A 14,236-nucleotide genomic window follows, 5' to 3' on the forward strand; every position below is an offset into this window, starting at 1 on the left:
TATATTTTGAAGGGGATTTGGAGGGTGTATGGTTTATTTCATTGTCTTTGATGCTTCTTTGGTGAGGTACATTTCTTTGCCTAAATTTATGTAAAAGCTCTAAGGCTGCCAAGGTGATTTTCCATAGGAAACTTAAAAGAAGAGCCTTCCCTTTTAACAAATGTTCGTTTATAGTAATTGACAAAGGTGGACAGGACAGAGATTCAGGAACAGATTTTATGCATTATAATTTCTTTGTTCTTTTGACCAACTTTTTAACAATTTATAGTACTTGTAGAACCCTCTATAGAAGTTGACTTATTACCAGCGAGAAACAATACATTTTATACATCCCCTGAAAGCATTGCTCTTCTAAAACTCTTGCGCCTTCGTTTTACAGATCCGCTTATATAATGTATTGGCAAACAAACTTTTTGCTTTAATGTAATTTTATATCATACAGCTCTTCAACAATTTGGATTATTCATTTAATCTATTCAACTAATCTTCCAACTGTAGACCCATTAAAAATTGTAGGCAAAACATTAGACATTCCTTTTTGCGTTATATTTGAAGACCCTTTGCGGTAATAAAAACAGAAGTGTCAATTCCCATCAAACTTGTATTCCGGAAGAATCGGTTTATTGAACGGAAACACTGCAGATAATGGGTTAATAACTGCATCATTTTGACATTCTGCTAAATGTATTAATGAAGATCCGTTACATGTAATGCTGTACAAGGGGAAAAAAAAAGTTCAGTTAGATCACGTTCATCTGCTGTTTGCAGCACAGAAATTGTCCGTATATTGGACGAATGGTATATAAGGATGCATTAATGATTTCTTAAGATTACTCAAACGCCATATAGAATTTCATTGTCTGGCGTGAGCTCAGGCACTCTCCTTCCTTTAGAACCTTTTCATATTCAAAGCACATAAAATGCAATCCTCCTGTTTAACCAAGTAGGTTTCTCCCGAAAGAAAAAAAAAAAAAGAAATCAAACTAGACTCAAGGATATATTTTAACTGTCAAAGTATACTGTCTATAGAACAATTATATGTATAGTGTTTAAGTTATTTATCTAAAGCTCCTGATGATTCATTGGAAGCTTTGCAGGGAATTTGCTGCCTTTCTTCAGAACTATCAGAGAAATGCAAAAAAAGTTAGTCTCCAATTATTGCCAGCGTCTCTGCAGACTTCCATACGAGGGCTTGAGTTTACTTACATTCAATAGTTTCATCATCGATTTCTGTAGGGAATATAATCTGATATTCGACAAAAAGGTCACCCTTTCTACTCGGTTCATTTTCAAAAGGCATACCATGACCCGGAATAGTCTGTACAAATCCATATTGTGTTACGCCTTCTCTGACAAGTTCTACTTCTGAATTGTCCAATTGTTTTAATGTCTTTCTGAAGCCCACAAGTGCATCAATCAAATTAATGTGCTGTATCGTGTATAGATTATTGCCACGTCTCTCAAAGACGGGGTGAGGTGCTGTCTTTACTTCAAATATAATGTTACCCGGAATAGTTTCAGGGTACTCATCTGCCTCCTCTTCTAGAACCTAATTATTGCGCCCATGTAAGTACATTTTGCAGTAAGGTTTATAAGGTCTATCACACACTTACAATCTTATGGCCATCATGCATGCCCTTTTCTATGGTGATCGAATAGTTTTCATTTCCTCTTCGCACTTTTTGACCATTACAAACAGGACAGTTATGAGTGATAACTTTGCCCTTTCCGTTACACTTTTGACAGGTTTGCTGGAACTGCTGGATCATGCCTGGTCCGAATTGTTGTCGTTTTATCACAATGCCTCTGCCGTTGCAAACATCGCAGGTATGAATGTCTTCAGCTTTACGAGCCCCACTTCCATGACAATGATCGCAAAGCACTTGCTTTGAGACATCCACTTCAATTTCTGCTCCATTATATAAATCTTCTAAACTGACTTGAAGAGGCACGGCAATATTGGGCCCTCTTCTTTCTTGATGCTGCTGACCTGTTTAAATAACATTCATGTTATACATATGCTTGATTTCGAATTATTCGTTACTTCCTTTACCTTGTCGGTGTCCGCCTCCAAAGAAATGTGAAAAGATATCGAATGGATCATGGAACATATTGGCACCACCGCGTCCGCCGCCTCCTTGCTTTAAGCCTTCTTCACCATATCGATCGTAAATGGCTCTTTTTTCATCGTCCATGAGTACTTCATAAGCTATCCATAACGATCATCAACAAGCATATAGGTTAGGTTTCGAAAATGTAATCTCGCCAAACGTGCTTTGGCTGACTTTACCATTAGCGATCTCCATGAATTTCTGTGCTGATTCCTCATCACCTGAGTTTTTATCTGGATGATAGACTCTAGATAGTTTTTTAAAATGTCGCTTTATTTGAGTTTTTGTCGCATCGCGTGGTACATCGAGTACTTCGTAAAAATCTCGAGCTGCTTGCACCAGTGTCGTCAATAAAAAGGCAAATGTTACCGCTATGAGTAACAAAGGGACAGTTCTTCGCATGACTTGATCTCTTTTTGCTTGAAGAAAGACGGAAGGGGCAATGTATAAAAGGGAAAAAAAGGGCAATAAAACTCTATAGTCTAGAAGCTTTTCTATAAAAGGCAAGCATAACTAGAGTATTTTGCTCCGCTCTTTGATCCATAACAATTTGCCACGTTGAAGGCTACATTCAAGAAGTATCCGACCATCACTTCCAATAGATATTTCAATCCTGTGCCAGTCCCTTTTACTCTCAAGTACATACTCAAAGGCGAACAGAAGTTTCAACTATAGTGATTTTTTGCCTTTTTTTTCATTTCATTTTTTTTTTTTTGGTATAAGAAAGGGCTAGTTTTGTTGAAAGGCCTTACAAAAAAGAATGCTTATCCATGTCTTCTCTCCTTGAGATTTCCTCCAAATATTGCTCAGTCGACGCAAATGTTAGCACTAGCAGCTTAAGGAAAAAATTTGATATGCTAAAAATGCCTTATCGCAAATACTACTATTTACTACAACTCGAGTTCTGCCTAGCTCCAAGTTAGAAACTGTAGCTTAATCGAGCAGTATTCCTCTTTGTCTCAAGGTGCTTTTAATGCCAATTGCGCTGTTACTGAAGATAGGAGGTGATTGAAGGCAAGTCGGCCAAGTGTGGCGATGAAACACTTGCAACCGATCGCTAACCACTTTGCTTGGGCTGATTTTTTAAATTATTGGCGGGATGATATTTGGCTGTTTTCCAAAAGGATGAAGATTACCCTGCAGCCTTTTTTATTTTATTTTTTATTCTTATAAAAAAGAATGGATGCTGAAAATGCAACAGTAGCAGCATTACAAGCAATAGAATCGCTGAAATTGCAACTTTTACAAACAGCATGTACAAAAAGTAGCAGTATTAGCACTTTAGCATTCCTTAAAGGATTCATTGTGGGTCAATTGAGTGTTATTTTCGTTGTTGCGCTGGTACTAAGATATTTGTTCACAGAAGGTGTTCAACGCGAAAAGAGGCACTACGTTCCATATGCATCAAGAGCAGCAGCAGCAAAAACACAGCAATCTTGTATATCAAATGCCTCTATACCCTTACCGAAAGATCATATCACAATAAAAACGTATTACGACATGAATTTACATCCCCCAGAAAGTACAGATTGGTTAAATGTTTTATTGGCACAGGCTATCTTGCAGTACAGGGAGGATGCTAAAATTAATAATCGACTGATCATGGCTGTGGATCATATTTTAAATGGTGGCGTAAAGCCTAGCTTCTTGGGACCGATACAGGTTACTGAACTCAATTTAGGAGAAGAGTTTCCGATATTCAGCAATGCAAGGATAAGAAGATCCGATGAGGTTGACTCTATGGTAAGCTTTGCACCCGTAGCAAACATGTATAGTTTAAAACAAGGAAAAGTAGCTGACATAAAAAGCTGTGTAATTGAAATATACACAGAAGGCAGAGATAGATTTCGAATACAATGATCAAATAACACTGGGAATCGAAACACAGATCATACTCAACTGGCCCAAGCCAGCATTTGCAGCGCTACCTATCTCACTCGTGTTATCTGTTGTTCGATTTTCAGGCACACTTACTATCGAACTCATCAACCCACCACCGACGACTACGCCAACGAAAACGCCATTACAAAGATATATTGCAATTTCATCACACTCTGATTTCATACTGGACCTTGACGTACAGTCCTCGATAGGTTCAAGAACAAAGCTAGAGGACATACCAAAATTGAGAGATTTAATTCAAACAAAACTTAGAAATGTATATATTGATAAACTCGTCTATCCCACTTTTGTGAAGATTAAAGTACCCAATCTATGGAAAGACAATGCTACCACTACTACCACCCCTACTACCACCACCACAACAACTCATGCTGACTCTTTCACAACTACTACAAAGGAGACTCTAACAACAGCATTAAATTCTACTAGAGAGAATAATGAAGATATGTTGCAACCGGCTGCTGCAGAGAAACTGGAGGAGTTGGTAGAAGATATCAAGGAAGCATAATAAGCTACAATAAAGCCATTTGTACATAGCAATCTCGTTTGAGCTGTAGTATATCAAATAAAATATCTTTTTCCCTTTTTTTTTTTTTTTAGCATGAACTATTTTTGATGTTCCTGAGCTTTTTACACTTGGGGAAGAGCCCATTTGGGGTGTATTTAACGGAACCAAAAAGCCTTCTTTTTTTTTTTGTCACTGTCTGTCAGTTTTTTAAACCCGAACTTTTTTCAGTTATCTACGCACCTTTTCTTCCAAACTTCAACGTTTATATTCCTATGTACAGACCTCCATCAGGCAATTTTGCACCAGCTGCAGTAAGCTACGGAACTATGACTATTGTAAAGGGAGAGAACAAAAGCTAATTTTCCTTTATTCATGTTGCCAACAGTACGGACCACCACCTGCTGGTCGGCCACCACCACCTAACAGAATGCAATGGCCAAATCAACGCCCTCCACCACCTCACATGGTTCAGCCACCGCCACCACAAGCGCCTCCTTCACCTGCCGTAAATTTGCATTGGAACAATGGACGCACTACCGATAAGTTTTTTTTTGACCTTTTTTTATGTATACAATAGATGGTTTGGAAAGAACATACAACCCCGAAGGGAAGAAATATTGGTTCAACACCGTGACAAAACAAAGTACTTGGGAAAAACCAGTCGAGTTATTAACGCCAGAAGAAAGAGTATGGAAATACTCACCTTGGAAAGAGTACACAACACCAGAAGGCAAAAAGTATTACAGCAATACAAATACGAAAGAAACAGTTTGGGAAATGCCGATTGAGTTAAAGGAGCAATTGGATAATGCACGAAAAACGGCAGCGGAAGCGATGCCTATGCCACCTTCAGCTGTACCTCCGCCCATAGCGCTACAACAACAACAACAACCACCGCCACAGCAACCTATCCGACCTATGATGTCCACAGGAGCACCTTTAATGTCTCATTTTGTCCCACAGCAGCAACAGGCCATTCCGGAGTTTGCTACAAAAGAAGAGGCAGAGCAAGCATTTTTTGGCTTATTAAGAGAAACTGTAAGTGATCAATCCAAATGGAGCAAAAAAAAAAAAAAAAGATAGAAATAGCTTATGTTGTTGCCTCATCGTAGGGTGTCCGACCCGATTGGACCTGGGAAGAGGCCATGCGTGCCATTATTACCAAACCACTCTACCGTGCATTACGAACGACCGCCGAACGTAAAGCCGCCTTTCACGCCTGGGCAGATGCCGAAGCGAAGCGCGAACGAGAAGAACGCGAACAAAGGGAGATCAAACTCAAAAATGACTTTTTCAATATGTTAAAATCTCAAGGAGATACGATCAAATCTTACACACGTTATCGCACCCTAGTAAAGCTATGTGGACAATTACCAGCATTCACTGCATTTCAGAATGACGACAGAACACGAGAGGCTTATTTTGATGAGTATATTCAAAGCATGCAACGGGATGAAAAAGATCGTTTACGTGAATTAAGAAAAGAAAGTATGGAAAGGTTCAGTCGGTTACTGAGATCTATACCAGAAATTATGTATAAAATGTCATGGGAGGAAGCAAAGGCCTTGTATGAGCAAAAGCAACAAGAAGAGGGTATTACATTTGTAGGTATGGACATGCTCGATTTCTTTTCTGTATTTGAAGAGTATAATCGGCAGCTTTGGGAAGAACCGTTAACTGAATTGAATAAGAGGGTCATTGCCCGACGAAGAAAGGATAGAAAAGCAAGGGAAGGCTTTAAAGTAAGTAGAGCTTGGCTAGTCATCTAGAGTGGAAAGGTTATAAGTAGTTCATCCAAAATTCTTTCCAACTGCAATAGGGTCTATTGCGCGATCTCGTCAATAACCACCAAATCAATGTACGTACATTATGGAAAGAGATATATCCTACTATCAAAGATGATCCGCGATATATAGCTGCTGTAGGTCTACCGGATTCTACACCTTTAGATATGTTTTGGGACTGTATCGATGATCTTGACGAACAACTGTATCAGCAAAAGAAACTTGTTTACAGTGCACTTCGTAAAAAAAAGGCGGAAGAATCATTCGATGTGGATGTGGACACTCCTTTCGAGGACTTCTTGAAAGCACTAGATGATGTAGACCCTCGCATTAAAGAGGAACAAGTGAATGAAACCAACTTGCGGTTTATTTACGAACACTTACAATCAAAGGCTGTTCAGCGCGTCAAGGACGAGAAGCGACGTCAAGAGAAGAAACTGCGAAGGAAAATGGATAAATTCAGACACGCTTTGAAACATGGATTGAAAAATCAGCCTATTCTCGGCACTGATACGTGGGAAGCCGTTAAACCACGTGTAGAACATTTTGAAGAATATCAAGAGTTGGAAGACGATAGTCTAAGAGAAGAAGTATTTGACAAATATATTAAACGGTTAAAAGAAAAGCTAGAGAATAAAGCAAGCGGTAATGATGAGGAAGAAGATGACGAGGAAGAAGAAGGTATGATAAAGGACGACGAAGAAGGTTTGGTGGATGATAATGCTGCTTCAATGTCATCACATCACCGTCGTGGGCGTACACCTTCTCTTTCACGTAATCACCATAAACGTAGTAGAAGTCGCAGTGGAAGAAGTCGTAGTAGACGGGAGTTTGCGCCCCCTAGAAGAGACTATGATGACGAATTTGAAGAATATGATAGATTAAACAAGAGAAGGGTAAAAAATATAAAACTGATGTAGGTGTGAGTGTCCTATTTTCCGTTATTCATTTCGTTCCCGTTATGTTTCAATAGAGACAGACAACGGGCGGTTACTCGAGTGCTGAAGAAGGAGAAGCTTTGGATGATTACCTGAATGAGCCCAGACGATTGAAATAGAAAGCAGTAGTTACCTTTTCTCTGCAACGTTGCCTTTTTTTCAAATATGTAGAAATGTAGATTAAATAAAGACCCATTTAGCTATATAGCTTTAGCGGCTGGCAACTGAAAAAAGTCGGTTCTTTTATCATTTTTTTCAAACGAGCACTTTCTTTTTTACTCTCACTTTCATTCACTTTACGAAAGGACTTTCTTGTTAGGCGACTTAATAAAAGCAGGAAGTTGCTGTAGGGAGGGTGAGTAATTGATAGAGCCACGTCTTCTACGGACGACGTTGTTTGCTAGGTAGAGAGCTCAGATAGTATTGAATGCTTGCTAGTCAACGGCATGTTACTTTAACAAGAAAGGACATGCTCAAAAAAGCAATCTCTGAGTAATGGAGCTGTGAACTCACCATCCTAAGCTTTTTCTGGGCATGAACGCTATAAGTGGAGGTTTCTCCCTGCTACAAACACTTTTATGGTTCGTCAACAAGGCATACATTCCATTCTTTGAACAGTCAACGACGCTACCTATGGCCAAGTTTTTTGGGAATAAATGAACCTACTTTTATTATCCTTGAATGACTTGCATCTTTCTCTGTAACAACAGAGTAGGCATCTTGGAGAAATATACCATCATTGCCCTCTTTGGAGCTGACGCTCAAGCAGTGGCTTCAAAAAAAAAAAAAAAAAAAAAAAAAAAGAAGCTGAAGATTAATTTAGAACTGGCATAAAATTGACATTTTTCCTCTTTGGCTATTTGTGATTATCTTTTTCACTCAATAAGAAAAAGAAAAGGAAAAGGCGAGGAAGAGGAACGCTTTGTGACAAAAAAAAAAAAAACCAACAACGATGGATCCCAATAAACAAGTAAAGTATATAAACATTTACAGTGTATAACATGTCAACGTAAAGACGTTTTCTTTTTTTTTCCCCCTCCATCTTGATTTTGATTTTCGAATACTAAAAACATGGTCCCCATGGGTTCTTGTCCAATGAATTAGAAAGAACTTATTGAAAAGAAACGTGCTGAAGTGCTGGCAAAAATGGCCCAATTTCAGGCCAAACAGCCTAATCGCCCCAGCCCACAGCCAACATCAGCATCAGGAACCAGTGGAAGTTTATCCATGGCAGAAATTCAACGTAAAATCGCTGAAGCCAAAGCGCGAATCGCGGCGGGTACGGGCGCTTTAACTACAGCGAATGCTTCAGGCTCACCTCTTTCTGGACGTGCAACACCCAACCATAGTCTCAAACCTCCTGCTTTGCCGCTGTCAGGCGAGGTCGATTTGAAAGCAATGTTAGATACGGGTCTTATTCCTCGCAGAGAAACTGTGAATACAAAGGTAAATGCATAGATAGACTAAAAGAAAAAGCATTGGAGTGCAGAAAAGACGGTTGAGGATGATACTCATATTTAGGTGGGATAGGCTATGCAACGCTCGAAACAGAAATCGGCAGCAGCATCTATACCAGCCATCGCCTCACCTGCAGCAGCAGCATCGACATCGACATCGGCTTTGGCTGAAAAGAAAAAAGCGTTCAAATTGGTGGATACAGTGCCACCGGAATTCACCGACCCTACTAAAAATCCATATTTCGATCCTTCGATGGAGGTCAAAATAGCACCTAAACAACGTCGTGCACGTCAACTCAAATTTGTTCAGCCGGGTAAATACGTCGCTATCGCCAATCAGGAGAGAGCCAAAGCACAGTTAGAAAAGTTGAAGCAAGAGATTACAGAAAGTGTAAAGAAAGCGGGTATGCAAGCTGAATTGGATGTGTCGGATAAAGTGATCAAAAGAGATCCTCCACCTGCTGTGGAATGGTGGGACGCGCCCTTTTTGCCCAACAAAACGTATGAGGATGTACCCGCTGCGGACGAGAACGACATGGCGGTCGATTTCGACCCTGCTCAGTTTGATACGCTCGTCACCATGTACGTTCATCATCCTGTACCGATACAAGCGCCTTATGAGGCCAATCAAACACCCATTGTTCGATCCTTAATGTTGACGAAAAAGGAACTGAAAAAAATGAGACGACAGCGTAGAGCCGAAGCATTGAAAGATAAACGAGACAAGATCCGATTAGGTTTGCTAGAACCAGATGCACCTAAAGTGAAAATCAGTAATTTGATGAGAGTGTTGGGTGATGAAGCCATTCAAGACCCTACCAAGGTGGAAGCAAAAGTAAGAAAGGAGATGGAGCTTCGACAAAAGATGCATGAAAAGGCGAATGAACAGCGTAAATTGACACCTGAAGAAAAGAGAGCAAAGATATTGAACAAGTTAAAGGAAGATCAAAAGCATGTGAATGAAGCTGCTGTATTCAAGTGAGTGGGCTTTTTTTTTTTTTTTTTTTTTTTTTTTTTTTTTTACATGTCAAGAGCTTGTACTAAACTGCTACGTTTTTTTTTTTTTTGGTAGAATCAAATTTTGTTCTCATCCAAAATTACGATACAAAATTGAAGTGAATGCTCAGCAACATCAGTTGACGGGTATGGTGATCGTTCATCCCAAGTGCAATTTGGTGGTCGTGGAAGGAGGACCCAAAGCGATTAAAGCCTATAAAAAGTTGATGCTGAGACGTATCGATTGGAATGATTTGCCACCACCCAAAAATTTAGCTGCTGATGAAAGTGTGGCTATGGAGATCGACTCGCCCAGTGGTGCTGTCGACAACGCGATGCCGGCCGGATTGCCAGAAGGGGAGGAAAATAAATGCTTCTTGGTATGGACGGGACCTGTAAAAACAAAAACATTCAAAAAGTTTACTTGGCGTACGTTTGAAAGTGAAAAAATGGCAAGAGAAGAGTTGGGAAAATGGCATGTAGAAAATTATTGGGATGTTGCCGTGGCTAGTACAGATGAAGAATTAGCAGCAAGGCAGCCTCTACTATAAACGGACAAAAGTCTTTGATACTATTTACCGATGTCATTCCAAATAGAAAATGAATAACCAAACAATACTGTTTATATAAAGTCAATGTATCACCCGTTTCAATCGTCTTCCTTGACGCTACCATTCTTTGTTCGAGTGGTTAACGAGCAAATCATCTCCCAGCTTCCTTTTGTTTTGACAAAGCATCGTTTTAAAAATAGTAGGATAAGGATTGGAAATGAGTGATTTATTGTGTTCATTAGATAAGAAAGGTTATGGTACGCAAAGTTGTTTTAGAAGCAACAATGAAAGGAATGTATAGGTGAGCAGGGGGGGGGGACGGGGGATAAGGTACAGAGGGCGGGGAGGGAAAAGAGAGGGCATTCTTCATGGAGACTGTTATGAGTAGACTCATGAGGAAAGAGCCATTTTGACACCAAGCGCTACATTTCCCTTTTACTGATCACTTTTCTGCAAGATAGACAATTCCTTCTTTAGACTGTTCAAGTGATCTTGCTCGCGTTGGAGATCTTCCTTCTTGTCGCTCTGTTTCTTCAATTCATTTACTATACGCTCTTGAGCATCTACCGTCTGTGATAATTGATGTTTTAGTCCTTTTTCTTCAACAGAGAATGCTTCTTGTTCGTTTTTAGGATGTTGGGCAGACATGATATGTACAATAACAGTATCAAACGTTAAAAAAAAAAAGGATAGAAAATGGAAAGACGACCGCGTTCTTATTCCCAAATGCCCTCCCTCTTCTATGTCATTGTTTCGGTGCAAATATAGCGTCATGTTGACCTCACGTCAACCTTTTTTTTTTTTTTTTCCGGTTTACAGGTAAACGAAACTTTTTTCAGCTGCATTTATTGCAGAAAGCGGCGACAGTTTGACTCTGTTCAGCATTCTAATTTTCAGTGTACCTTATATTCATGGCAAATGAATGTTGAAGCATAGCCTTTTTGTCATTGTCTTCTGGTCACCCAACTGTGTTACCATGGAAGGGAGAGTTTGTGCTTTTTTTTTTTTTTTTTTTTTCTTTTTGATGCATTGAGGCTCCCTTTCTCTGCTATCTTTTCTATTTTACCACTTCAATAGAAAGGGATTGCAGTTCATTTGTTTATCCATGCTTGGAAAACCAGTTAGTATGCCTTTCATTATATAAGCTTGCCCCTTGCCAATTTAGGGAAGGGGGGAAAAAAGCTATGCGCTTAAGACGTGTATCTATAAAAATAACCCTCATCCTAGTTAATTGTCATTGGCGGCATCGCTCTCGACATTACAGCTACGACCTCTGTGCCCTCATCAGCAAGATCGTTGAAAGGCATTCTTCATACCTCTACTTTAGGTCAAGTAAAGCAAACATTAGGGGGTGTAGGTCGTAATGTAGCAGAGTCAGCTTGGCGATCAGGTGCCGAACAAGTCAAACTTGTGTCTGTGGTAGGGCAAGATATGGCAGGTGACATAGTGAAAGCTGGAATGAAGAAACTAGGCATGGTAATTGTTGGGAGAGCAGGAGGAAGTAGAGGGGGAAGAGAAGAGTAGGCAGAAAGCATCTCGACAAGTAGTTGAGTGAAGGATACTTTGTCTGCTGACTGACTGTGTTCATCTTTTTAACACACATCGCTAAAACAAACCAACCCAGGCTACCCAATATATGGAAACGCTGAGCCATCAGCAAACGGCAGTGTATAATGCTTTGCACTCCAGTGATGGACAATTGGTAGCTGCTGTTGCTGACATGAGTATATTTGAGGCTATCCATTCTGAAAAAGTAAAAAGTGAAAGAAAGAGAGTCTATTGAAAGGCAAAGAAATAATATTAAAAAAAGTAAAAGATAGCAGACATCCTACGGCATGAAAAGCCCAGTTTGGTGTGTTTTGATGGAAATATCACAGCCCACACAATGAAAGCCATTGTTCATTGCTGTCATCAACTAAAGGTCCCAGGTGAGTGAGTCGATTCTTTCAACGATGCCCCAACAAGAGAAAAGGTGCCAATTCAATTTCTTTTATTCTTTACTACGACTGTTACGGACAAACGACGGGTTCATTTTGAAGCTGTCTTTGAGCCAACCTCGGTGACGAAATCGTTGAAATTGTTTGAAAACATACACAAGGAGAGTGACTATCAACAGGCATTATCAACAGCTGTCAAGTATATTACGCCAAATCAATTTGAAGTAAAGGCTATGTTTCGCAAAGTAGTGCAAACAGCAAGTCGTAAAAATCTCAAGCAATACATTGCAACTACTCAAATAGAGATGGCCAACAAGCCTTTCAACTGTGAGGAGGCGACGGAGCTAGCCAAGAGCGTCTATCCTTATGCAAACTTTTTGACTCGCTTTATACCGAACGTGATAACAAAACTAGGAGAGGAGGGGTGTCTATGGGTGGGCCAAGAAAGCGCCCACTATTTTTCACCAGAAGTCATACAAAAGGATGAGATTAAAAGCGTTACTGGAGCAGGCGACTGGTAAAGTACAATGGGGCTGAAAAAGAGTGTGTCAGTGTGAAAGAGCAGTCTCATCTCATGGTGGTGGTAACCCTTCTTTTTTTTTTTTTTTTGGCAGTTTCGTCGGTACATTATTGGCCAATCTACAGAGACACTATGCACATAGTCATCATCCATGTGACATACCCTCAGAGGACGTTTTTCATCACATCATTCGTAACTGTCAACGCTCATCGATTCGAACTCTTCAATCCGACCTTGCTGTCAGTGATAAAATCAGCAAAGATTTACTGGTTTAGAGGATACACAGTGCTCATGGAGTTCAGTTCAATAAAAAAGCTGTAGAAATGAGAATTTATGTAGTTTGTGGCATTGCTTTAAAGTATTTGACAAGGGAATCAAAGGGTGGGATGAAGGAGACGATGTGGGTTCGTGTTTGTTCTAAGAACTGGCATGGGTACTGGAACTGGTGTCATCGATCTCCTTATCTGTCATGGGGAGTCTGTCATAGGGTTGTCTACTTTTCCTCTTTGATTTCCTACTACTACTATTTTTCTTTGTGAGTAACACTTCTTTTGCTTTACCAACAGCTGTCATGAGTGGGCCGCCTTCCTCCTCTTCCTCCTCCTCCTCCTCTTGTTGATGATGTGTTAAGCCAAATGCATCCGATGTTTTTCGTTTCATTCTGCCAGCAGGACTATTGCTTCTACTCAACGCATCGTCTTCTAATAAGGCTGTTTTGCTTTGATCGCGTTGACTATGACTACTACTGGCCGCCATGTCTCCCAGTTCAATGTCTGGCTCTGTGGATAGTGTCGTTGTATCACTCATTTTATGGCTCGTGGGCCTTTTCGTTCCTCCGGTAATCAAGATGGGTTTCATTTCATTCTTCATGCAAGCCCATTCACCTCCAAAAGTCATGATGATGATGTCGACTCCTTGCAACAACCACCATGCTATACTGGATGGCCATCGGGAGTTGAGATAACAGCATAAACAAAAGTGAAGAAAGTGAAATGTCAAGACGAAATCCAAAATCTGTCGAGCACGCTGTACAATAAACGTTAAAAGGAGTATGGTGATGAAAGCATGGACGATCCATAGTATGATGAGAGACCAACCAAAGCCTGTATCTGTGCGAATCTCAGCATCGTCAAATATAAGGTCGAGCGATGTATCTGCTGTCCCGAGTAGTAGGAGGGCAATGGAAAGAAGTAGGCTGAAGAGGATATAGCTCAGTGATTGTAATGCAAATATCTACCATTCAATGGACTTATTCAGGTTAGTTTGTGTAGTTGTCAAACGCCAACATCGCAACATTACTTGAGATAGAATGTAAATAGGATCCCACTTTGTCGCTCTAAACGATGAAGCCGCCATTGTTTTGTGCGTTGTCAAGAAACAGCAAAGTCTAATTCAAAGAGTAAAGGCGAGGGAGGAGTAGTGGGGGTGGTGAGGAAGGGGGGGTATTGAGGAATGAAAGACTTAAAAGGAAAAGGACACCAACCCAAAAAAAGGAAAACCATTGAAAAGCTTTACAATATCTCAAAATCGCT

General features: G+C 40.1%; 8 protein-coding genes across 8 annotated transcripts; 5 read left to right on the forward strand and 3 right to left on the reverse strand.

Annotated features, from left to right (window-relative positions):
• Positions 1-978: 978 nt before the first annotated feature.
• Positions 979-2,566, reverse strand: BDF20DRAFT_992495 (uncharacterized protein). Its single transcript, XM_053085375.1, has 5 exons — positions 2,291-2,566; positions 2,054-2,209; positions 1,614-1,990; positions 1,207-1,549; positions 979-1,121 (listed from the first exon to the last, which is right to left on the reverse strand). Exons 1-5 carry the CDS (start codon positions 2,511-2,513, stop codon positions 1,063-1,065), a joined length of 1,158 nt encoding a protein of 385 aa, XP_052940365.1. The 5' UTR covers positions 2,514-2,566; the 3' UTR covers positions 979-1,062.
• A 689-nt stretch (positions 2,567-3,255) lies between these two features.
• Positions 3,256-4,601, forward strand: BDF20DRAFT_842705 (uncharacterized protein). Its single transcript, XM_053079522.1, has 2 exons — positions 3,256-3,854; positions 3,943-4,601. The coding sequence occupies exons 1-2, from the start codon at positions 3,291-3,293 to the stop codon at positions 4,519-4,521; spliced, it is 1,143 nt and encodes a 380-aa protein (XP_052940366.1). The 5' UTR covers positions 3,256-3,290; the 3' UTR covers positions 4,522-4,601.
• Positions 4,602-4,740: 139 nt separating this feature from the next.
• Positions 4,741-7,482, forward strand: BDF20DRAFT_842707 (uncharacterized protein). Its single transcript, XM_053079523.1, has 6 exons — positions 4,741-4,832; positions 4,907-5,026; positions 5,099-5,559; positions 5,634-6,263; positions 6,341-7,201; positions 7,279-7,482. The coding sequence occupies exons 2-6, from the start codon at positions 4,954-4,956 to the stop codon at positions 7,360-7,362; spliced, it is 2,109 nt and encodes a 702-aa protein (XP_052940367.1). The 5' UTR covers positions 4,741-4,832; positions 4,907-4,953; the 3' UTR covers positions 7,363-7,482.
• A 907-nt stretch (positions 7,483-8,389) lies between these two features.
• On the forward strand, positions 8,390-9,682 carry BDF20DRAFT_812304 (pre-mRNA processing factor 3-domain-containing protein; the record flags this gene model as incomplete). Its single annotated transcript, XM_053076767.1, has 2 exons — positions 8,390-8,689; positions 8,774-9,682. 2 exons carry the CDS (start codon positions 8,390-8,392, stop codon positions 9,680-9,682), a joined length of 1,209 nt encoding a protein of 402 aa, XP_052940368.1.
• A 725-nt stretch (positions 9,683-10,407) lies between these two features.
• On the reverse strand, positions 10,408-11,269 carry BDF20DRAFT_842713 (uncharacterized protein). The gene has a single exon (XM_053079524.1). The coding sequence runs from the start codon at positions 11,019-11,021 to the stop codon at positions 10,683-10,685; it is 339 nt and encodes a 112-aa protein (XP_052940369.1). The 5' UTR covers positions 11,022-11,269; the 3' UTR covers positions 10,408-10,682.
• Positions 11,270-11,474: 205 nt separating this feature from the next.
• Positions 11,475-12,030, forward strand: BDF20DRAFT_812765 (uncharacterized protein; the record flags this gene model as incomplete). The annotated part of the gene is made up of 2 exons (XM_053076820.1): positions 11,475-11,723; positions 11,905-12,030. Coding segments are annotated over 2 exons (375 nt in total), but the record flags the coding sequence as incomplete, so codon positions are not given.
• A 299-nt stretch (positions 12,031-12,329) lies between these two features.
• Positions 12,330-13,050, forward strand: BDF20DRAFT_23389 (uncharacterized protein). Its single transcript, XM_053074974.1, has 3 exons — positions 12,330-12,408; positions 12,488-12,701; positions 12,799-13,050. The coding sequence occupies exons 2-3, from the start codon at positions 12,490-12,492 to the stop codon at positions 12,977-12,979; spliced, it is 393 nt and encodes a 130-aa protein (XP_052940371.1). The 5' UTR covers positions 12,330-12,408; positions 12,488-12,489; the 3' UTR covers positions 12,980-13,050.
• A 383-nt stretch (positions 13,051-13,433) lies between these two features.
• Positions 13,434-14,051, reverse strand: BDF20DRAFT_792843 (integral membrane protein S linking to the trans Golgi network-domain-containing protein; the record flags this gene model as incomplete). The annotated part of the gene is made up of 2 exons (XM_053076220.1): positions 13,434-13,937; positions 14,004-14,051. Coding segments are annotated over 2 exons (552 nt in total), but the record flags the coding sequence as incomplete, so codon positions are not given.
• Positions 14,052-14,236: the final 185 nt, after the last annotated feature.

Source organism: Mycotypha africana (genome assembly GCF_025528875.1).
Source record: "Mycotypha africana strain NRRL 2978 chromosome Unknown BDF20scaffold_1, whole genome shotgun sequence".
Lineage (NCBI taxonomy): Eukaryota > Fungi > Mucoromycota > Mucoromycetes > Mucorales > Mycotyphaceae > Mycotypha > Mycotypha africana.

What these genes read in the sequence shown, in the direction of transcription:
- BDF20DRAFT_992495 (XM_053085375.1), bottom strand. Translation starts at nt 2,513, where the DNA reads ATGCGAAGAACTGTCCCTTTGTTACTCATAGCGGTAACATTTGCCTTT. An exon ending in ATTCATGGAGATCGCTAATG is followed by an intron (nt 2,210 to 2,290) that starts GTAAAGTCAGCC and finishes CGTTATGGATAG; the next exon opens with CTTATGAAGTACTCATGGAC. An exon ending in CGATGATGAAACTATTGAAT is followed by an intron (nt 1,122 to 1,206) that starts GTAAGTAAACTC and finishes TTTCTCTGATAG; the next exon opens with TTCTGAAGAAAGGCAGCAAA.
- BDF20DRAFT_842705 (XM_053079522.1), top strand. Translation starts at nt 3,291, where the DNA reads ATGGATGCTGAAAATGCAACAGTAGCAGCATTACAAGCAATAGAATCG. An exon ending in CCGATGAGGTTGACTCTATG is followed by an intron (nt 3,855 to 3,942) that starts GTAAGCTTTGCA and finishes AAATATACACAG; the next exon opens with AAGGCAGAGATAGATTTCGA.
- BDF20DRAFT_842707 (XM_053079523.1), top strand. Translation starts at nt 4,954, where the DNA reads ATGGCCAAATCAACGCCCTCCACCACCTCACATGGTTCAGCCACCGCC. An exon ending in TTGGCTTATTAAGAGAAACT is followed by an intron (nt 5,560 to 5,633) that starts GTAAGTGATCAA and finishes GCCTCATCGTAG; the next exon opens with GGTGTCCGACCCGATTGGAC. An exon ending in AAGCAAGGGAAGGCTTTAAA is followed by an intron (nt 6,264 to 6,340) that starts GTAAGTAGAGCT and finishes CAACTGCAATAG; the next exon opens with GGTCTATTGCGCGATCTCGT.
- BDF20DRAFT_842713 (XM_053079524.1), bottom strand. Translation starts at nt 11,021, where the DNA reads ATGACGCTATATTTGCACCGAAACAATGACATAGAAGAGGGAGGGCAT.
- BDF20DRAFT_23389 (XM_053074974.1), top strand. Translation starts at nt 12,490, where the DNA reads ATGGCCAACAAGCCTTTCAACTGTGAGGAGGCGACGGAGCTAGCCAAG. An exon ending in GTTACTGGAGCAGGCGACTG is followed by an intron (nt 12,702 to 12,798) that starts GTAAAGTACAAT and finishes TTTTTTTGGCAG; the next exon opens with TTTCGTCGGTACATTATTGG.